Source organism: Cyanistes caeruleus, chromosome 1 (genome assembly GCF_971803275.1).
Source record: "Cyanistes caeruleus chromosome 1, bCyaCae1.hap1.1, whole genome shotgun sequence".
NCBI classification, from domain to species: domain Eukaryota; kingdom Metazoa; phylum Chordata; class Aves; order Passeriformes; family Paridae; genus Cyanistes; species Cyanistes caeruleus.
In genome coordinates, this window is record NC_141701.1 from 71838175 (window position 1) to 71862005 (window position 23831).

General features: G+C 41.5%; 2 protein-coding genes and 1 pseudogene across 9 annotated transcripts in view; 2 read left to right on the plus strand and 1 right to left on the minus strand.

The window, feature by feature from the left end:
• Positions 1 to 3066: 3066 nt before the first annotated feature.
• Positions 3067 to 19568, minus strand: FASTKD3 (FAST kinase domains 3; the record flags this gene model as incomplete). Its single annotated transcript, XM_023922186.2, is given in 11 exon segments — positions 3067 to 3267; positions 12936 to 13050; positions 14408 to 14477; positions 16411 to 16573; positions 16952 to 17037; positions 18129 to 18365; positions 18368 to 18442; positions 18445 to 18784; positions 18786 to 18824; positions 18827 to 19393; positions 19395 to 19568. Coding segments are annotated over 11 exon segments (1995 nt in total), but the record flags the coding sequence as incomplete, so codon positions are not given.
• On the plus strand, positions 4298 to 6052 carry LOC147655592 (uncharacterized; annotated as a pseudogene).
• Positions 15782 to 23831, plus strand: part of MTRR (5-methyltetrahydrofolate-homocysteine methyltransferase reductase) — a 103803-nt gene continuing 95753 nt past the window's right edge. For 7 of the 8 annotated variants that reach the window (XR_015290229.1, XM_086901331.1, XM_086901249.1 and 4 more), the window contains exon 1: positions 15782 to 20267. Coding sequence is in view for 6 of the 8 variants with exons in the window: in XM_086901331.1 (XP_086757457.1) it covers positions 19646 to 20267 (622 nt within the window). In the remaining 2 variants the exon portion in view is untranslated. Of the gene's footprint in view, positions 20332 to 23831 lie in introns of all 8 variants that reach the window. The other variant, XM_023922175.2, reaches the window with a different exon arrangement.

Sequence of the window (23831 nt, forward strand, 5' to 3'; positions counted from 1 at the left end):
AAAAGAAATAGCATCATCGGTTCTATATCCAATCTGAAAAAATGGAGAAATAGACTAAATAATGTCAGAAAAATAAATCCACAAACACCAGAAGTTTATGTCCAAAAAGGAGACTGAGGAGTTATTTTACTTTATTCGAATAAAGGGAGAGGCCATGGGGCATTCCCCTGGGGTCTCTCTAATTTTTGGAGGGCACAGCCTCCTTTTTATGCTAATTTCCCAGCTGCTTGTCCCTTCTCTCTTTCCTCATTGCCTGAGATACTTGAGAGGTACAGGCTTCCCAGAATGCCTGATACCTGGGATACCCACCCCCACCACCCCCCAAAGCATAATCCCTTCTTAATTCTTAACTCTTGTGGAATTCGTGGTGCTTCCTCAGTGCCTCTTTCATCCTTCAATGGAATTCATCCCATTGTTTCTGTTACCTCTCAGTCATAGTTTCATCTTATCAGCACACCCACAGCTTGTTTGTAAAGAAAAAACCTGTCATTCCTCTCAGTAATAGTAGCAGAACAAGCACTAAATAATTTGGTAGAAAGGGTGAAAAAAAACAGGAGGATTTGAGCAGTAGTCACTTAAAAATCATGTTTAGCACAAATGTTTAAATCTGATTAAACATTCAATGCCTTATACTTTCACAGAATCCAGTACAAAAAAACTGAGGTAATTTCAGGAGGGGTTTCTCCTACAGAATATGCATCAGTTTGGTTCTCAAGAGCTATTGATCCTGTTGTTTAAAGGTGAGGCAGTATTGTTCAGAAAGGAACAGCCAGAGTGATCATACCGGAAAAAGGTAGAAGTCCACAGCTGTGACTGACATTGGTTTTCTCAGGTATTTAGACACAGGAAACCAGTGTCATTTATAAATACAGTGAGACACCTAGTGGAAAAAAAAAAAAAAAAGAGAAACAAAAAACTTCTTCATCTAGGACCTGAAAAAGTAGTAAATTAGGCAATCAATAGCACTTGTTTGGCATGATGTGAGAAGCAGATGGCATGATGTGATAAAGCAGCCCATTCTGAGAGGTGTTTGTTACTATCATTATTCATGACCTGGAGTTCTACACTCAATGGGCTATGGACAAAAGGAGATTAACAGCTACATTCCTTTTCAAAAATAAACTATTCACTAAACAAATTCATCAGCATTAAATGATAGGAATCACAGTAAGAACAAAGGGAGAAGGAAGTGTTTTCTAATACCACAATGCTTTTTCAAAAATCATCAAGCATCAAAGTTATACCAGTAAAGAACGAGGTGGAATACGGCCATATTCTTAGCAGGTTATTTTTACTCTGGGACAGTCAGTAGAAATTGTTTTTTTTTAAGTGACCTTACTATATTTACAAACCATCTGGCTATTGGAAATCCAATTTGTTTGAGAATACCACCACCTTCTGGCCTATGTGAGGAATAGGCATCACTTCCACCACGGAGAAAGTCAAACATCCAAACACCAGTTTGAGTTTTCCTATCATTTCTTTGCTTATGTCACACCTTTCTCATCCCTACTCACTTTTGAGGATCTTTCACAGGTTTTCCCTCCCACTACTTGTTTCTCATTCAGTTCTGGGTGATTCACTTCTTTTGTTCAGTGCTCAGTGTCAAAGGAACACCCTGACAGTTTCTTCTATATTAGTGATAAGTTCCATATAATTGTTTGCAAAGTCATTTCAACTGCTCTCCTTCAATTTCTCTTGCTAGAATAACAAATTCTTAGGTTACTGATGTCCTGAGCTTACTATTACACTATTTGAAAGCATCTCATTACCTTTTGGTGTTCTCTCACCCGTCAGTGTTGACATATTACTGTGAGGAAAGGTTTTATACATGCCACAAATTAACATGAACAGAATGGACAGCATAATACAATGTAAATCATATTCTGGATGTGGATTTTGAATCCAGTAATCTCCAGAGATTGTTGGGGAAATTGACAGACACTGCAACTCACAAATTATTACCAATAGCCTTGGAAGAAAAAAAGTGGGCACATTCTGTATCTACTGGTGAAATATACAGAAAGTCAGTGATGTGAAAGTTTCACCTTTTTTGTATCAAAACAACAGTGCAAATAAAACTAGGTGATGCTGGGAATTCTGCTTTGCTACTCTACTAATAAATAGCTCCCCAACAGGGAGGAAGCATAAGCTAAACAGAATATGGCAGTACATCAGGTATACATGATGTGATCAGAACTAAAGCTCTCCTGTTTTCCCTTCATCATCTGCAAAGCAATGCACTGACCCAAGTTAGTGCACACTTGTTCTGGCTGAAGTCAGTACTGGTTCTGGTTCTAAGTTACAGAATTTCTTTTCATACATAAAAAAGTATTGCCATGGGACATTGTTCTTCTGAGCTTCATAGCATAGAGTTTCTGTAACCTGGAGGAACTCTGGAATGCAAACATGATTCCAATTTAGACAGTTTGGCTAAAACTGCCACCAAAGGCAAAACTACAAATAGACTGTATCTGGAACACTGTGTGGCCCCACAGTGGACTTGTACAAGTCCATTATCATGTGGCAGCTGTTTCTTTACCAAGTAAAGTAAATCCTTTTTATTAAAAATGCTCGCATTTTCTGTAAGGCATTTGCTATTTACCGAACAGCATTCTACATCTTGTAAGTAAAACCAATAAGCCAATACTGTGCAACTACTTCAAATTTTAATTTTATGAAACACTTGTGAAATTACATGAGCAGCTCTAAGTAAATTGCACTATTTCTTCTTATACTGTCAGGAAAAGCCCTGATTTGCCCTGATTTGCCCTGATATTCTTTAGGCATATTCTGTACATTCAGACTGGCTGGTATCCTTCAATAGTCACATGTGGCTGTTTGCAGCTGTGAATGAGAACCAGTTAAAAATACAAGGGAAAAGCAGCACTGACTGTCTGGCACTTTTATCTGTAAATTTGTAAATAAATATTGACACAAATCTTAAGAAATAGAAAAAAAGATAGAAAATAAGATAAAAAAAGGAGAATCCATACATAACTTTATTACTCTTTACATGTCAAATGTTCCAAATATTGGAAGGTTTAACTTTCTGAAGCCCGAATTTCTCACGTGGATTTAATTAGAAAAAATATTTTTTCTTCCATGTGCAGAATTTATCCTTTGTATTATAGAAGATCAGCCTATGGTCCAATAGTATTCTCCAGTGTCAGCTGCTGAGTCAATATATACAAGGAAAAATTTTTTGTGTAGATAATCTGCCATTTTTCTGGTATTTTGTAGACTTCCTATCTCAAAAAATGGAATCTGGAAACAAAACAAAAAAAAAAAACCAAAAAGGATTGCTGGAAATGCCTTTTAATAATCAACTAGGTAAGACTGATGTTCATTAAGCAGATACAAAATTACACACCAAATACTTTTTTTGTCTTAAAATTAGATTTAATCCTAAATGTACTGTTGATCTGACCTGAACAGTTTACAGCAAAAAAAGAGTGATGTAGTTTAAACTAAGCTAAATATTATGGAGTTAGGCTTATGTAATAAGTGATGTGTCCTGGTTTGATTATGATGGTAAATTGTATCCCCATTCATCCACCTAGCTCAGACATAGGTTTTGTATCCTTAAAATTTCATCTAAGAGTAAACGTGAGTGGAAAAGAAGCACGGAGTCTGTTATCAGAGACTGTACTTGCTCCCCCCCGCATCCCGGGATGGGGTTTTGACTGCAGCACAGACAGACAAGAAGAGACAGATTGCCTTGGCTTTCCAACTAGCCGAAGCAGAGAGGTCTTCCTGGACTGTTTTCTTTCCCATTTCTTTGAAACCGATTGAACCTGCTCTGGACTGGGGACTCAGGGGAGCACCGGGAGCTTGCATCCGTGGACTACCAGGAGCCCAGCCTGGGCAGTGGCATTTTCCAGCGCCAAAGGGACTGATAACAGAGTGAACACCCACAGGAAAAAGACCCTCTTAATTTTGTCATCTCTTCAGAGCGGCGAGAGGTTTTGTAATTTGATATTGTTGATTCTTGTGCTGGGTAGTGCTGTGCCTGTTAAATAAACAGGTTTTTTCCACTTCTCTCAGAGAAATCTCTTCCCGAATCGGTTGCGGGGGTGGGAGAAAGGGGCCACGTGGGTTTGCTTCCTGGGTGGGGGGGCATTGGAGGTTTTCTCCCAAATTTGCCCTAAACCAGGACAAATACATTTATTGGTGCCCAGCCCATGGCAAGAGAGAGTGGAAAAACCCTGTACTGATGTACCGAAGTGGCAATTACTCTGTATTGTGATAAGATAAAGCAGTCCCTAGCCATCCAGCCATGCTGTTTGAATTAAAAATGTCTTTTGGCTTGCAGGCCTTCATGTGTTTCTGGTTGCTAGGCTTTTTTGAGGTTTTAATACCTTTATGGTCCCTTGGTTTATTTTCTTATCCAGAACTAGCCCCGGTATTGTCCCTAACACATAGGTTTTACAGTAGAGGGGCATGGATTAGAATAGCAATTGGGCTGGGCCTAGTGGTAATGATTTCTAAGAAATTTATTCAGGTGCTGGAGTCTGTTCCAGGTATAAAGGATTCATGGGTATGGTTATGCACCCAGTTTGTTAGAGGAGGAGCAGGGGATGAGGCTTTTCAGCCTTTCCTTTCCTTCTTCTCCTCTGAATTGGTTACATCACTATTGGAGAGTGTTCGGTTCCCCCTGAATGTTAAAGAGACCATCTTTCTGGCATTTAATCTGGCAAGTTTCCTCTATACTTTCTTCAGCCTCTCTGGAATGAGGGCTGAGATTTCTAGATGGACTGATGAGACCCCTGAACCAGGCGTGGAAAATCCTGAGTGGTGTGGAGAATGGGAGGATATGGGCCAAATTCTGAAGCAATTTTCTGACCCTATAGTTTGGGACTTTCCACATGAACAAATTCTGAATCCAGCTGAGGTGGGGAAATACCTGAAAGAGAAGTGTCATGTTGATTCCAAGGAAAAAAAAGATCATTGCAGTAAACTGGGTCTTAGCATATGCTTATCGTACATTGCTAGATACTGTAGGGCAACAAACAGGAGAAAGAGGACAGGGAGATAAATCAACAGTTACCCCAGTTACCCAGGCTGCAGCCAACCTCCCAGTTACAAGCTAAACCAGACAGCAAGCCTCAACCAATGGCTGTTGCTGGAAAGTGCACAGACAAAACCGATCACCAGTGGATGATGATGATGATGATGATGATGATGATGATGATGCAGGAGAAGGACCCTCAATGCCTCCTGACATAAAATCAAGAGTCAAAGCAACTGGCACAAGATCAGAGGCTAATACTGAGTCCTTTTTCCTGAAAGACCTTCGTGGCCTAAGGAAGGACTACACTCAACAACCTGATGAATTTATAATTAGTTGGTTAGTCCATCTGTGGGATGCCACAGATGAAGCTACAGTTCTGGATGGCACTGAAGCAAGGCATCTGGGATCCCTGTCACATGCTCTGGTTATCGACCAGGGGATGATGAGGGGGGCTAACCCTCACAGTCTCTGGGAATGGGTCCTGGAAAGTGTAGCTCAAAGATATCTGTGTGTAGATGATCTCTACATGCAGCAAACACAGTGGAAAACCATCGAACAAGGGATCCAACGCCTGAGAGAAATGGCACTGGCAGAACTTGTCTTTTCAGATGACATACCAACTAAGAATCCAGACTTGGTGCCATGTACATCTGTGATATGGCGAAAATTGGTATGACTTGGGCCACAAGAATATGCATCTGCCTTAGCAATGATGAAGCGGGATGAAAAGGAGGAGACCGTGCTGGATATGGCAAAGAAGTTTCAAGCACATGCAGATGCCATGCCTGGCCCCACATATGCAAAAATCGCAGCTGTGGAAACATGTCTGCAGAAATTAGAAGATAAGATAGAGGAGAATCACAAGAAACGTAGAGATGAGATTAAAGAGGACCTTCTCCAAATCTCAGCAGTACAGATCAGAGGTCCTGGTACTCAACACAGATGTTCCCCAGATCGGGAGAGAAGGTATACCCCACGAGCTGAGCTGTAGTTCTTCCTGTGTGATTACAGAGAAAACATGAGGAGATGGGATGGGAAATCTACTGCGACTCTGGCACAACAGGTACATGAATTGAAGGAAGAGTCACAACGGAAGTTCTACCAAAAGGGAAGCAGCTCCAGTTGCCTGTAGCCGAACTGCCAGGTATGATGATGATGATGTGGCCGATGCCCTTGAAGAAACTTCCAAGACATATACCCAAGGAAAGAAAGATAACCAGGCTTAGAGGGACCCTGCCTCTAGCCAGGTAGAGGCTAGGGAAAATCGTGTTTTTTGGACTGTGTGGATTCATTGGCCTGGTACATCAGTGTCGCTTTATTAGGATCGGCGAGAAGAGTGGCACAGACTCTCTAGGCAGTCGATTAGGAGAATTTCTCGTAGTTTATTATTTCAGCTCTGTTTTATAGACTGATACGTGGAAAGTACAGAAAGGAAACTCTTATTGGTTAGCAAACTACTATACCACCATCATTGGTCAGTGGGGCAGACTACCCCCTGACTTTCTCCTGCAAAGGAAACAAGAGACAGAGAAACACCTGCAAGGCTGTTTTCTGTCTTTGAGGATTGTTTTGAATCCTCCTTATGAATTCCCAGGCTACTTTCTCAGGCCGGACTGAGAGAGCTATGTGGCCTGTAATTTTTACAAGGCTCTCTGTTTCAGAGTTAGCATCCACAACTCACCCTTTTAGGTTTTAGAAAAAAAAAATAAAAATGCACAGTGTTTGTAATCTCCTGCTGGGCTCTTGCAGGAAAGAGAACAAACACAGCACAAGAGGTTTCTTTTACCAGAACTTTGAATGGATGCTGATTTAGAATGTTTGCTTATGTTTTTGGTGTTTAAGAATTGTTTTCTTTGTAAGGACTTGATGGTTGACTTTAATACAACTAGTTTAGTGAACTAACACACACAGTAAATAAAACATTGTTAGTCTGTTTAAACTGACAGTCTAACTTGTCAATAAAGTAGTTTTAAAGAACACCAAAGTGATAAATTTACCTTAAAAACACTCATATCTAGACTTAGTGAAACTCTGCTTAATTCTACTTTGCAAAATCTATAAATTTTTTACAGCTCAACAATGCAAGTCAGAATGCTTTGATCCCTTTTTTTTTTTTTTTTTTTCCATTGGATTTTTCGACTGTCTGCAATCAGTGAAGCAACTAGGGAAGTTATTTGTGGTGTGGAGATGGCTGCTTCATTAAGTTCAGGCTGCTGTTGTTGCTTGTCGGGTTTTGTAATTGTTTTGCTGAGCGGTTTGAAGTCTGTATGTTCGGAATAGAGTTGCTTTTGTTGTTGGCTGCGGTTCGCTGAAGCTCTTGCTTTGCGGTTGCCGCTTCCAGCGATGGTTGCCATGGCAACAAGGTCGCAGCAGCCAGCACGGGCTGCAGCTTTGCTTGTGGCTTTTCTTTTTTTTTTTCCGCGCCAAGCGGGGTACGGAGAGAAGAGCCTCCGCCCTCCTCTGTCGCGGTGGGTGGCGCTGTCGCTGCCAGGGGGTCGCGCAGGGGCGGCGCGGAAGCCGAAGGGGACGCTTCCGATGAGGGTACTTGTGATGGGTGTCTTGGCGAGGTTTGCGCATGCGTGGGTCGTGCGGGTGAGCGCGGGGGGGGGCTGACGCTCTCCCCCGCCGCTTCTCCGCCAGCACTTCAGATGGGCGCAGGGGCAGATTTCCCCCCGTGGTGCTGGCAGGCCCCGTGGGTGGCCGCAAGGGCACTGTCCCCCCCCGCTGTGTTGGTAAGCTCTCTGGATGGGCGCGGGGGGTCCACCGCTCCCACCACGGGCCCGGCCCCGGCCCCAGAGCCAGGCTCGGGCTCGGCTTCCACGGGGTTCTTGCGGCCAGCCGGCAGCTGCGGCCCAGGTGGCCGCCTGGGCTCCCCGGTGGCGGTGGGCCATGGCGCCCCAGACGGACCCGCTTGCTCCTCCCTCCTCTCCATCTCCTCTCTCGTCTTCCTCCGGCCGCTGCTGCCGCCACCGCTGTGGCGGCTCTGCAGGTGGCGACGGCACGTCTGTGTGCTCGGGTTCCTCGGCGGGGCCCCGCGCGCCAGGCGTGGGGGTGGCCGAACGCTGACTTTTCCTCTCCCGCCGCGCTGCCGGGCTGCAGCGGAGGCGTCCGCGCCGCTGCCCGCGGCACTGAAGAAAGAAGCTCGGAGAGCACAGAGGGGCCGGAGAAAGGATCCTCTGCGGCTGTTTGCGGCAGTACTCTCGGCACCGATAAAGGCACCGCCAAGGGCACAGGCGGAGGCGGGCAGTCTCTGCTCGCCTGCCGCTTTTCCGTTGGCAAAGCCTGCGCGCTCAGCTCCACGGGTGGCGGGCACTCAGACTCTTCTGGAGAGGGAGATTTCTGGTGCACAGATTGCTCCTGCCCACGGCTAAAGTCCTCCAAGGGTCCGGGCAGAGCCGAGGGAGCGCTACACTGCTCATCCACAGTCTCATCTCCCAGTCTCTTATCTTGTACAAAGGAGGCACTCCTGGCATCTAAGTCTTCTATCCTGGCCTCACTGTTCTCAGACTGGCACCATTCCAGCGCCTTAAAAATCACTCCCCAGGTTGCTGCTAAGCTGCACGCACTGGTATTTCCCGCAGCTAGCTTTGACCACAAGTGGTCTCCTACTGATAGCCAAATCTCAAGGTCAAATGCATTATCTACAGTCATAGTAAAGCCTTGCGCTTTTACCCACTGGAACAAAGTGCGCATAGCTTCTTCAGGAATACAGAGTCTTGTGCGCGGCAAGGCGTCCTGCCACGTAGAGTAGATAAGCTATTCATTAGCTGAAATGCAGTTCTCAATTATGAGAACTGTTTATCTTGACAGCTCCGCGAATGCAGTGATGCAGACTATCAGCTTAGACCCGGGATTTTTAAGCTCTGCTTCACCAAGATAAGCTGTTCCAAGCCCGCTCACTGGCAGGGCTCCACTGTCTCGTTGGTTTAAATACCAGCTCTCTCTAGGAGAGCCCGGGAGAAGCTCACTTACCCCTCTGGGGGGAAGTGGCTGGCTCATTGCCCACTGGCTGCACACCCTCAAGGGTTCAGCAGATGCACATCACGTCGGGGTCATCAGATGTCACTCTATCAGGAACAGCAAGAAGAGCGGCACACTCTCTAGGGAGTCAATTAGGAGAATTTCTCGTAGTTTATTATTTCAGCTCTGTTTTATAGACTGATACGTGGAAAGTACAGAAAGGAAACTCTTACTGGTTAGCAAATTACTATACCACCATCATTGGTCAGTGGGGCACACTACCCTCTGTCTTTCTCCTGCAAAGAAAACAAGAGACAGAGAAACACCTGCAAGGCTGTTTTCTGTCTTTGAGGATTGTTTTGAATCCTCCTTATGAATTCCCAGGCTACTTTCTCAGGCCGGACTGAGAGAGCTATGTGGCCTGTAATTTTTACAAGGCTCTCTGTTTCAGAGTTAGCATCTACACATCAGAACCACAAAAATATGAGGCTTTGGTTGATACTGGTGCACAGTGCACATTAATCCCATCAAGACATGTGGGGACAGAATCTCTTTCTATTGCTGGCGTGATGGGGGTGTTGCCGCTGGAGATGAACAGATCACATGAACACAGTGCAAGGTGTGGTGAAAGGAAGAGAGAGTTTATTTCTTCTCCCAGGATTTATAGGTTTCTGACCACGACCAGGGATTGGATGGTCAGGATAACACTTTCCCAACTGCACTGGCCATGAGAGACGTCCATCAAAAGATGTGTATCAGAAAGAATGTACACATCTATGTTTACAGTTACTGTGCTGGGAAAGTCTTTAGAAAACGATGTCAGCAAGCTCAGAAGCTGAGTTTTCAGGACAACAAGGGGGATCACAGGATTTTACCTTGGTGGAAGCAGATGTGAGCCTGACTGGAAATGAGTGGAAGAAACACCCTATTGTGACAGGCCCAGAGGCCCCATGCATTTTGGGCATAGACTACCTCTGAAGTGGGTATTTCAAAGACCCAGAAGGACTCAGGTGGGCATTTGGAATAGCAGCTGTGGAGACAGAGGGTGTCCAGCAACTGAACACCTTGTCTGGACTGTCTGACAATCCATCTGCAGTAGGACTTCTGAAGGCGAAAGAACATCAAGTACCAATTGCCACCTCAACGGTGCACCGCCGACAGTATAGAACAACTCGAGATGCTGTGATCCCCATCCATAAGATGATCCGAGAGCTGGAGAGCCAAGGGGTGGTCAGCAAAACCCACTCACCCTTCCACAGCCCCATCTGGCCTGTGCGCAAGTCTGACAGAGAATGGAGATTGACTGTGGACTATCGTGCATTGAATGAAGTGACTCCACCTCTGAGCGCTGCCGTGCCAGACATGCTGGAGCTCCAGTATGAGCTGGAGTCCAAGGCAGCAAAGTGGTACACCACTACTGACATTGCCAATGCATTTTTCTCCATTCCCCTGGCAGCAGAATGCAGGCCTCAGTTTGCCTTCACCTGGAGGGGAGTGCAATACACCTGGAACTGACTGCCCCAGGGGTGGAAGCACAGCCCCACTATCTGCCATGGACTGATCCAGGCTGCCCTGGAATAGGGTGAGGCTCCGAAACATCTACAGTACATAGATAACATCATTGTGGGAGGGAACACAGCAACAGAAGTGTTTGAGAAAGGAGAGAAAATCATCCAGATCCTCCTGGAAGCTGGTTTTGCCATCAAGAAGAGCAAAGTTAAGGAATCAGCTTGTGAGATTCAGTTCCTGGGGGTAAAGTGGCAAGACGGACGGTGTCAGATTCCTACCAATGTCATCAACAAGGTGTCATGGTTTTAAGGCAGTAACTACAAAAAATTACTTACTTCTTGCTGTGAGATATGGATTAGAACAAGAGCAAAACAGGCTTAAAACTTAAAAGGAAATAAAGAAAATTTATTAACAAAACTACAAGCATAAGAACACCAGAATAAACTTCCAGAAAACCCTTTTATCCCCCACTACCCAACCATTCCCTTGTACACGTGACAACAGAGAGACAAAAAAAACTTTGGAACTTGGGTGTTTAAAACAGTCCAAATTCCTGCTAGAGTCTTTTCATCAGTCTTTGTCGAGAAACAGAAGTCTTCTTCTGCTAATCTATGGAGTTTTTCACAAGAAAACTATTTCTGTTATAGTTTTCTATTTCTCTGACGCCAGCTGCCCGGAAATCTGCCATCAGTTCACTCCTCCCATTTCACATCACTCTGAGGTGTGTATGGGCCATGAGTCTAGGGATATCATTTTTTAAGGATGAGTTATTCAAAGGCAAAAGTCTTCTTTATCTGTTTCTGTGAGCTTCGCTGGAAAAGAGTTTTCTCATTGCCCTCAAGGCCTCAAATCTTCGCTTCACTCTGTTCCAGCACTTCACTGTATCGCAATTACTCTACTTTTTACTCAAAATCCACACTTTGAACACTCCATTCCCCCCAATATACTCTGTCATGAATTAAAGGAGTTTCTTCAAAATATTATTGTCCATCTCCATAGCTTTAACAGAAAAATATTTCAGCTTATAAAGCTTATTCTCTCTTCCCTTTCAAAAACTTAACTCTTTTTCCTCACTGTCTTCTTCATGTTGATTCTCTCTCTCTCTCTGTCTCTCTGGGAAAAAAGGAGTAATCTGTATGTTTCATCCAGGTAGTAAAAGAATTAACATCTTGGAAAAGCTGCAGATGTTCATAGTGTCAGGTTTCAGTCCAGCAGCAGGAACTACAAAGTAAGCCAAGCTGGCCGGCTCCATTTCTCTTCCCCCCCCCTCCACCCTCTGCAGCCTTGTCCGGCCTTGGTGGGGGGAGGGAGGCCAAGGGCCAAGACAGAGCCTTGTTACCTTTTCAAAAGCCGGAAACCCAAAGAGAACAAGAGAGCTTCGGCTTTACATCTTAAGGTGGTGTTCACAAGTTGATCTCACTTTTCAATGGCCAAAACTGCTGTCAATTCTTAGAAATGACTGATAATTGGTCAGGAGAAAAGACTCCCATCAGTCACCAGCAGCTTCAACTTCCTTAGCTCCCAAAGCTATCTTAAAGGTAAAGTCGCCCTATGACACAAGGTCACAGCAATGTCTCCACCAACTAATAAGAAGGAAAAACAAGCTTTCTTAGGTGCCATAGAGTTTTGGAGAATGCATATTCTTGAATACAGTCAGATTGCGAGCCCTCTTTACCTGGTCACCCAGAAGAAGAATAATTTCCACTGGGGCCCTGAGCAGCAACAAGCCTTTGCTCAGATCAAGCAGTAGATGACTCATGCGGTGGCCCTTGGCTGTGCCTGTTAAATAAACACGGTTTTTTTCCACTTCTCTCAGAGAAATCTCTTCCCGAATCGGTTGGGGGGTGGGAGAAAGGGGCCACGTGGGTTTGCTTCCCGGGTGGGGCGGGGGGGGCATTGGAGGTTTTCTCCCAAATTTGCCCTAAACTAGGACATGATGATAAGTGGAAAATTAAATCTCAAGAAACTAAAAGTAACAGTTTTTATTCAAATTATGTTTAAAGAAAAATTTATTAATTCAACAGGCAAAATAAAGGGTATACTCTGTTGCGAAACTACTACTTACAATACAAATCAATTTTTTAAACTCCTCTTTTTAAACGCCAAAGCTTTTTTAAAAAATATTTAATTAAAAATTCCAATTTTAATGAACTCTTATATAACATTTTCCCTTAATTCAAGGTCTGAATCTTCATCACTGAAGAGGAATACTCTTCCAAACAGCAACTATGTGGCAAAAAACACAGAATACACTAATTCATCCAAGGAAGAAAAAGGTATTTCTGTACATCCTCAAAAAGGCAAAAACTAGGCAGGGAGAACCTAATATAGAAAGGATAAGGCTACATCTGTTTTTGGAATTAATTGAAACTACAGTTTTAAGTATTGTAAAATATTTTTTTACTTGTTTTCTTAGCCAGAGGAAAAGTAAATCACTGTCTCTGGACTTCACCTGCACAACTTCATAACCAAGTACCTGAAGATGTCTCTGTTTAACAGCTTCTTCTCCCAACAGATTTTGACTATGAGCACAAAATCTATTTTGACCATCAACACACAGGGCAATTCTAAAATTAAGCATAAGTGTAATATAAAACAAAACAAAAACAAACAAACAAAAATAAATAGTAAAAAAAGAAACCCACCAACAAACCCACAACAATCAGTTATTTGAATCATCACAAGTAGTGCAGTTCCTAAGAAGCATGAGACAGTACCTCTCTCTTACACCTCATTGAATCAGATGTAGGATGGGGGTTACCTAGTTCATGATAATTTAAATCACTCAATTTAAGGGTGAGAGGTGGAACCCTGAAACTTATTGAAACTGATATGAAAAGCTACTTTATTTGCTCTGAACAAAAATTACCATACAACTTAATGAGAGTTTGATACTTTTAATGGTATGATTAGTAAGCTGTTTTGAATTCTTCTAGAAGGAAAAATGTAAAAAAACTCGCCTCAGCTAGAAAACATTTCAGCAGCTAAATTTATTTAACTTACTAATTTACCTGTTAAATCCATTAGAGTTTAAGCTGAGTTTAAGCTACATCTGTTCGAAGTTAAACCCGTACGTATGGTTGGCAGTATAGATTATAACTATTTTTTCTTCTGAGTGATAAAAATCCCATTAATTTAAACCAAAATTTGTATATCGATTGTTAAAAAGTTGCTTAAAGTTTCAGTATGTTGAGAATATTGTGACTTTATTTACTTTATTAAAGCTATTACTTAAAAAAAACAACATTAAAGCTCCTTCTTAAGCATTTAAGCATGGGCTCTTCGAAAAAACCTGTATTAGTTTCTCATTATTCACCTGAAGATGTCCTGGTTTCAGCTTAAACCACAACAGAAGGTAACACTGGAGAAAGCCTAATCTCTTCAAAGACTTTTGCTTTATTCACAGCAGTGCATTTGCAAATATCACACACCAGGTTGCTTAACTTTGTATCCAAGGCTTCACAAATTTAAATATAAATTTAAACACCTATGCATTTCTCAATTAAAAAAAATCCAGCATCTGTAGCAAATAGCCTTATTATGAATGATTCCTTGCAGAAGTAAATTTGTGAACTCAAACTGGCTTAAACTCTGTTAAATCTGTGCAAATACATTCAGTTAGAATTTAGTTTTAATTTGAAAATTAATTACAGAATATCAAAATACATTGCTATAATCTAAATAAGGATCACTTGATTCGGTCACTGGGTAAACCAGTGACCAGACCAACCATCTGACACTGTATAGTCAGGTGGCAAAACAATGAGCAAAAAACAGATTGTTAATTTTGTCCTTTTGCCAGTGGTTTCAGTGTGAGATCTGAACTTCGTTGAAGTCAATGGCAAAGATTGCCAGGTTTTCACCCTAGCTGCTCTTTGTTAATGTAAATCAACATTTTACCAGTGGTTTCTTTTATTGTCTTACCGGCTGTGCACCTCTTAAAGTTGGGCCACAGGCAATACAAAACCTTCTTCATCTAATTTAATCTCAGTATCTTGTGTAGATGAAAAAATAAGTGACATTAAAAGTCATTTCTTATAATAAACTTTCTACTGTAATTCTTATCCTCTCACAGTTGTTATATTAAATAAATATAATACTATCACTTTTTTGGGTTTTTCTTTGGAATCACAGGCTGGAAAAAGTTGTATAGACTTAACATGAATGACTTGCAATTAGTAACATTCAGCCTTCCATGCTGAATACTATATGCTCACAATACTAATGCTCACAAGCAAAGTAGTAATCCAAGTCCACTAAAAACTGTAATGCAGTTAAATGGCACTTTGCTAGGTCTCTGGAAGATAGGGTAGCTAGGGTCTCTGAAATTTTGAGGGCTTTGGGGAGAGACACACTCTCTGCCTCTGTTAACTTCAACATCCTTATGAAAGCTGACATACAGAATAACTCTGAAATGAAAAAAAAAAGTTTAATTTTTTTTAAATCCCTCTGACATCCATGGTGTCCAAGACTCCCTTTCCTCAACATCTTATTGTAATAAATGGAGATGATTTGTGCTAACTAAATTGTAAATACTTGAAGAGTTATTATAAAGCAATAAATGGAATCAGTGTTACAAGGCAGATGGACCCCTTTACAGATGTTCAAAATAGGATACAGGATGTAGTTTTAAGATAAGTAACGTCCCAAGACAAAATCGACCTTGAGATGGACAAAGTTGAAATAACTTTAAGCATAAGGCCTGACATGATAAAATGTAAGACTAATTAGTAGAACATAATGCTTACTTACATCACAAAACGCTTAGTATGTACACACATATCTTATAGCTTATCCAGAGGACAACAAGGATGAGTGTAAATCTTCATCCAAAGACTACTGAAAGAAGACCAAAGACCCCCTAGCAACAAGTGAGGCCATGAAGAATAGTGATATAAATTTTAAGAACTGGAAGTAGGAGGAAATTTACGGGAAATATTAATGAATATGTATAAGCATATAGTATGTAAGTTTAGCTTGAATTGCTTTATTTCATACATGAGGTAGGGTGAGAAGCCCTTCTCTGTACCCCAGTTGGTTTCATACGTGAGGTGGGGTGAGAAGCCCTCCCTGTAACCCCGTCGGTTTTGCTTATGCTTTAATCATACTCAATTACTGGCAAACTGTATTCACACACATACACACACACACATATACATATATATCTCTGAATGTATTGACTAAATTGTACTCTTTTACTAAATTGTATTCCTTTTATACCAAATTACTATTCAATTCACTAAATTGTATTCTTCTATTAAATTGTATTCTTGTGTTCAATTCACTAAATTGTTTTCTTTTTTTTTTGTTATTAAATTGCTGCTAACTCAATAGACCTAGTTGTCTAATTCTAATTTTATTTATAACATTATTATCATCCACCTCTCCTGGGCATGTGCCTTTCCTCCTCACTGCCTTCTGTGTTTCCTGCTGCACACAACAGTTTATTTTGCTCACTCCTGTCTTATAACCCACAAACCCCACTGACTGTGTTGCCAACAGCTCTCACTGAGGGGAGAGGAGCCCAGCTGAGCAGGGCAGCCAGCTGACCACTTTCCTTTCTCTACTCACCACTAAAACAGGGAGATCAGACAAGTGGCATTGCCTGATTTTGCTTTACATTATACAAATTGTTTAACAGATAAAGAGCTGATAATAAAAATACAGAATACAAGCAGCTGTTAGCAGCTGTTTTCAATACAGAGTGGCTGCGTAAATACCAATTAATGCTGTGCTTTTCTCTCCATTTTCCTTTCTCTGACTTTATAAATTATTTACTTAAAGTTCCCAAACTTCAGATCTTATATAGAAATTTGTATCCCAGTTTACTTTTTCTGCATTTGCAGAACTTAGAATGCCCACAAAGGAAATGAACGCTTTGGCACCATATACAGATTAAATTACGAATCCAAAGAAATTATACTTACCAACTACATAGAAATAGGGTGTTGATACCTCTGATGCAAAATATATTATTTTTTTCAGTAAATAAAGTAATCCTGTCTTCACCCTTTTAAAGAGGTGAACGTCAAGAGAACTGTGAGGTGTGGGACATGCCTTTACCTGGTACTTTGAAAGGAGTTTCAGACCCTAGGTAAAGACAGAAAACCAAATTGAAAGAGGGACATGACATTTTTGTAATTACCTCATATTAACATAGCAAAATGTATTCTGTGCATTTCAAAGCCAAGTCTATTGAGAGACCTACAGTCTGATCTGCTAGAAACTTAAAATCACCAAACAACCATCCAAACATCCTCAGGAAGCTTCAATGCTATATCATGTGCATGAAATGCACAGCTGTTTCCATTCATACAAATATACCAAGTCATTCAGTCAGATAGAAATGTTCCATATTTTCAGCAAGGAAAGTTGGTTTGTCCAATTCCAAAGCTTTTTATGGGAAATACACTCAACTAAGTATAAACAGGGCTCTAATGACCTTATCTGGTTTGACATGTACTGTACGTCATAAAATGGGCACTCCAGGGTGACTGTCAGAAAAAGCTGGGTTAGCTGGGACATAACAATTCTGTTCAAACCAGATGGCTGAGCTGAAACAACAACATACAGGTTTTCAGGTGTACCTTCAACAAAGTATCTTTACACAAACCATATGCAGAAGTTAGGAAAAGCTATTCAGTATAGCGTGCAGAAAAGCTACTTAATCATTAAAATTCTCAGTAATTGTTTAAATTAACAGAAAGATAAGTATGAAATAACATAGGTAAAAAATGAGAAAATTTTTCACAAAAATATCAACATAACAATACAAAACTAGCAAGATCTTAGTTAAAACTGTCATTTTCTTTCACCAAAAATGGGGATCCAAAAGATGCAGGACAGTCTACACAGCAGAATAAATTTGAGTTGAGGTCTTAGATAAATACCACCTTCTTATAACCACTTTTCTCCAAGTTATAACCCCAATATGTCATTGTTTCACTCCTGTTTTTTTCTTTTTTTAATCTGCAATTTGTGGATAATACCTAATAATTTCTGGGGCTTTGTCTGCTTTGTAAAAATCAACTCCTTTAGGTATTTCAAGTTGTTGAAAAATTAAGTGATCAAAATTTCTAATCACTTAAAATACTTTAGCTTAGTTTTATTAGTAGAGCAATCTTAGCTGAAATCTTTTTAAGTCAGTCACCTTTCTGGTATAGCTTACATCTCTCTACAATGATCCTAAAAATGCTATAGTATCAAATAGAGAATAACTCAAAATGATGTGTTGTTCATAACAGATTTGTGTCCAAAAGCACTGAAATATGCAATAATTAGAGCCAAGAACAGGCTATCACATGGAGGACATTCTAGCATCCTGAATAAAAGAAAGGACAAACATGGGGAACACCAGCTCACTGTTTTTTAGAAAACCATAAGGATTAACTGAAATAATTCTTTTAAGGGAATTCAGGTCTGTGTTTTAAAACTGTACAATGCAATTTTCAAATTCAACTAAATGACATAACATGAAAAACAATGGCAACTGTGACAAGGAAGCAACAGCCTTTGGCCTGATCACTACTGTCCAGTCACTTTGATCAGATCACTGTTGGTTTGACAAATGAAAGTGATAAAAAATAGGTGCTTGACAAGAGATAAACTACTTAACAAAGAAACATGGAGAAATTCTGCTCCATACCTTGAAGCTTTTGCAGAAAATAGGGACTAAATATTTTTGGCATAAAATTTATTGGATAACGTTGAATAAGGACACACAAGTGTAAGAAGTTCAACAAGGTGTGAGGCTCAAAGTGCTTCAGGTGGCTATGCAGGACAGTTTCAAACTTCCTAAACAAGGAAGAAGCACTTGGAGTTAGGTAGTTAAGAGTCCCAAATGAGACAATATACACAGCTATCTGGTCAAGTGTCAGTATTGGAAATGAAACCTGCTACTATCAAAGATGGGCTTTGAAAGGATCATCTTTTAGCAGCAATAATGCATGACCTTGCTGACTGAGGATGCATGGTGAGGATGGACCTGGGGACATGTCTTTCCAGTGCCTCTGTAAAAATTTGCAATTTTTGCCCTAAGTATAGGAAAGCTTCCAGTACATTTACCAGTTCATGATCTGTGAAATAGGGAACATACTTCACTGAATGTTTACACAGTGCAGTGACTAAGGGAACTGCCCCAGTCTGACAAAGAATCACCAGTGAATTCAGTATTACACTTGAAAAGCTTGGACTTAGCTCAGAAACTTTGTGTAAAGTGACATTGTTCAGTCTGTTTAGCAAGTTTGGGCATTGTTTCCCTTTCCTCACAGTTACCTGCAGTATCTTACAAACCATCATTAATTTCTCTGGGACTCCACCTCTCAATGTCTCTTTCTTGCACAATTTGTCTTACCGTTCTAAGTTCACAATTTGTTCCAGCATCATACAACTTGGGCCTTCTAACTCAAGCAAACTCTCTCCAAGAGCACAAAGATTTTCAGCAGTCAGCTGTCCCCTGCCAAGCTGCTCTCTGCTCTCTGAAAGCAGGCTTGTCATCAGCGTGCTCTGAGGATCTTTACATAGCTTTATCAAAGCCTGCAATGCATTCAGCAGCCCCATGTTTGACAGTTTTGAGGATTCAAATTCAAACTATTAGCATAATGCTCTGAAAACTTCATTCTCTAACAGTTCAGGGTTTTTAAGACCATTGTCATCCACCTCAACTTCAGAAATCCTCTGCAGGGCTCCTGAGGCCATAGTATCAGACATGACATCTAAAGAGCTAAGAAAGTAATAAATGTCTTTTGATATACAAAGGTTGTTAAACTTCTTGAAAAATAATTGTTCATCCATACACACATTATTTGATTTAGTACAGTCCATGATATTGCCACAAAAATGCATAGTTTCATTAACACAAAGCGGCTCCATCTGCAGTTGTATGTGTTTTTTCCTAAAAAGAACTATACTAAGATTTATCTTTGACACACAGCATCCTTATGGCCACGGACCTACAGTTTCGGGGTTTTCGCTGCCCACTGATGAAATTCAACCTCTTGCTTAGGGTCATCAAAGCAGACTTGCTTTCTGGTGTGCTGGATGAATACAGTTGGAAACTTTTTCGGCTAATCAAAGCTACATTGAATCAAGTGAGATCTGCAATGATACCTAGGGGAAGAAAAAAAGATACGTAGTCTGGAAAAGAGCACCAGGGTCACTAAAATGCAGGGAAAAAACCCAACCCAAATCCTTTTGGTGGCTGGAAAGATGGGTACGATCCCTTTCCCACAACCACGAGCACAAAGCAATGCAGAGAGTAGAAATGCCGGGAGCTGCGAGCCCTATGTGATAGGCTGCCCCGTGTTCCCGCAAGGACACTCTGTCAGACGAACAGGGGACGGACACGAACGCTCCCTCGTGCAGGAGCCGCGGGGTGCCACTTTGCCCGCCACTCCCGCGGCCAGGGCGGCACCGGCGGGGCCCCTCCATCCTCCTCCGCCCCAGCACCTACTGCTGCTTCCGCGGGCCAGGGCCGCGCTGCTCCAACCCGGGAGACACCCGGCCATTCCGGGGCAGCCGCAGCGGCCTCACCTCGGCAGCCATTTCGGGAAGCGCGGCGCCTGCTGGGACCTTCCGATGCCTTCGCTCGCCCCTCCCGGCTCGCCCCGTTCCGCTCCGCCCCGGTCCTGCCTCCTCCTCGCGCTGCCGCAGCCGCTGTTTCCGGCCCGGCCTGGCGCGGCGCTGCCCGGGCAGTCGCGGAGCGACGGTTGGCGGTGGTGCTTTGCTTCGGGATTCGTACCCGTGCCCGTGCCCGTGTTCGTGTGCACCTCGTCCTCCACAGCAGGTACTCCCTTTCCCCGCGCTGGGGTGACACCGGGGTTGGGCGGAGCAGGTGCGCGGGACCGAGGGTTTGTATTTTTCTTTTATATTTTTCTTGGTCCCAGAATGCTTCTGAGCAAGCCGCAAGCTGTTGAAAAACTGTCTTGAGAATGGCTTAATGGCTCAAGGCACTGTCCCACAACCGGGCTTAAAGACACAGAGCGCGTGAAGCTCTTCTGGTTAATGATAGAAAGAAGACGTTCTTCTAAGTTTCAGAAGGGTGAAACTCCTCCATGTGTGCAGTTCAGATTGAATGAGGATCTCAGTAGTTTATCCATCTGTTGATGACATAATTTACAGTGTGTGTACTGAAGTTTCTTGCCTTTTTTCATCCGGTCTGTGAAAGTTTATATTTGACAGAGCAGGTCCATGATGTGTGCGGTCTGGCCCTGCCATGCAGCTGCGACACTGCTGGGGCAGCACTTCAGCGGCGTTCCTGGATGCTTTGGCTGCTCCTATACTGTTGGCTTAGGGAGCTGCTGGACTCCCCGCTAATCTTCTGTGGACTATGAGCTTTCTGAATTTTCCAAGTATTGAATCAGATGAGCCGTAGTTTGGAATTTCATCCTTCGTTTCTTGTTAAGCCCTGGTTTCATCCAGCAAATCACAGGTTGTTTTCCCAGCTTAAACATTTTTTGATGTGTGTTTATCAGCACAACAACATGTTAAGGGCTGCTGGTGTGGAAGTACTATTGAAGTTACAGGGATTCTTCAGAAAGCTCTATACCTCAAGAATTACCTTTTTCCTCCCTATTTATTCCAGTTAAACTTGTATCACATAAATGGAAGTGGTGTAGTGTCTTTGAAGAGTGTCTAAAACACCAAAGCAAGAGCAGTGTGAACAGCATGCTTGGCTGAGAGCAGGTGTGTGCCTGGTCTATGGTTGTTCATCTGCAGGTAGGCATGACTGATTTTTCTCTCTTTGAGCAGGCATCACTTAGCAGTCTGCACAAAGATCTTATGATTGATAACAAAGAGAAGACACGTTCACAGAGTGAAACTCTTCAATTTCTGCGGTTTAGATCAAATCACGATCAAAGGAATTATTGGTCTATTGTTGACATAATTAACTTTTAGGGAATTAAGTAAATTAGTCAGTTAATTGAATTAAATAGATAAATAGCAACAGTGCAACAGGTATAATACTAGGCATCTGGAAAATGTTAATGAATGCCACAAATATTTAAATGGCTTTCTGTATTTAATGCCAAGGAATTGTCTAATTGTGTTCTCTCTCATTGCCACAAGGATTAATTCACACTGTTGCATACATAGGCAGTAACCTGTCTCAGGAGGTCTGCATGTGCATCTCCAGCATCATCAACTCTTCTCTCTGTGTTGGTTCACTTATTTCCACATGCTGTGTGTGGGGAGGTGTGGTTGCTTCAGATTTTTGTGTCTCTATGCAATCTACTTGTCCATTCACTAGTGGAAAAAACCTCTCTCCCAGTTCACATATATGTGAATATATGTGTGTGTATGGCTACTTTCTGCACCCTTTATTGTTCCTATACTACCTGGAGTAAAACCAGTAGAAAGCTCACAATGTCTCATAGGAATCATGGCTGCTCTGCCTAACCTAGGCAGAGATCATAGCTCTGTTAGGGCAACATCTGACCACGTCAGACTACGTTGTGGCTGCTGTTTCATCTGTTGTCCTCTCCATTGCCCCTACTGCTGCAAATTTTTGTGCTTCTCAAATATTAACAGCTTCCTAAACTGACTCTTATTCTAACAGACTCTTGTTGGTAATGCCTGGCTTACAGTATTGGCAGCTTACACCTCAGCTTTTCTTGTATAGAAGGTTTATGTGCTATGGTGTGGTCTTAGTGTGAATTACTGATTATCTTTCTCCCTTTCTGAGGAGAAAAAGACGAGAAAGAGTGTAGCAATAAAAGCATCGCTTTGTCTTTATTGGTTTATTAGTTTTATCCATTTGTGGTCAAGTGATGCCACCTGCTGACAAAGAGGTGAAAACACAGCACAAGACCAGGATGAATCTGTATTACTAAAGGGATCTGAGGGTATTTAAACTGTATTTACGCTATTATATATGAATCATCATTTTGTTGTATGCACCTTCTGGGCACATATGCGCATGAAACCAGTTATGTAAATAAATTTATTTAAAGGTGACCATTAAGGCAATTACTAATAACTTTAGGTAATATATATAAGTAATTTAAAATTAAAACTCAAAGAGAAAATATAGTAGAAGAAAATACGATGAAAACTTCAAAATTTTTTAGTAATTACATTTTTCATGAAATGATACAGGCACTCTTAAGAACCTATCACTTGGTTTTGCTACTTTTGATGTATACTTATACTTTTAAAAAAAATTATTGTAGGGAAAACCTTCTGCAGTACTGTGGGGAGAAATATCCTGCCATTTCATTGGAATATAGTATTATTATACAGTTGAACTATGTATGTTTTCCCTTGAGAGATGGAGAAGAAAGAGATTCCTCAAATTATGTAGCCACCGGTTTCCATAACTCAGCGTGTCTGGTTAGGGCACTAAATGTTTTCTGTAGTTGAAACTTTGTAGAAGCAGTAGGTGAAGTACAACAAACTGGGCCCAGGCATGGGAGAGGTATCTCAGACTGGAAACTGAAAATTCCTCAGTACTAATTCTAGGTATTTGAGTTCTACTGCACCTCCTTAGCAATGTTAAAATATTGACAGAAAATTAATTGCAATATCCACTCTAAAGACATTCTGCTGCTCTCTCTTATTTACTGCTGCCTGAATTTATGTGTGTGGTTTTCTCTGTGTCAGAATAATGGAAGAAAACTTCTTGCATTCAAATTTTCATGAGACAGGTGAATGGATAAGGATATGCATTTCATTCATCCTGCTGCTTGTGAGGGACTTCGTGACACCATGGAAGATTTCACTAAGATTGTTTCTTACTTTTAGGAGAAAAAAAAAAACAACCTAAAGAGTCAGTTCTGTAATTCACAGAATCACAGAATTGAAAAGGACATTGGAAAGGGACCTAGATGTATCATCAAGTCCAACTCCTCCAAAGTGAATTGCCAATGTGGGGGTCAAAATCAACACCTTGGGGTTATTAGCATCATGTTCTGGCCAACTGAGCTAACCTCAGAGTCAGGTTGCACTTGTGTAAGGAGCTCCTTTCTGAAATACAAAATTAATTCAGTGTTTGTGGTCCAAAATACATAGTAGACAATAAATTGTAAAGTCATTGCAGCAAAAAATACTGATTTCAGAAAAGTAGAAACTGAGAATTTAAATTTTTTTCCTCAGGCCTTGTAGTTTGACTTTACCAGGTCTATGTTTTGTTTTGTTTTAAAGACAGCTCAGAAAAGTGAACAAAGCAATTGCTAACTTGCAATGGAAAATATATAACAATATAATAAAAATAGTATATATTTTCATTTTAAAATTTTTCATGTTGTAGTGTTTACTAACTAGATTCTTTATCAGAGATATTGTAGCATTACTGCAGCATCAAGGCAGTACAGCACATGGGACCAACACCTTTGGTCCTTTGCAACCTGAT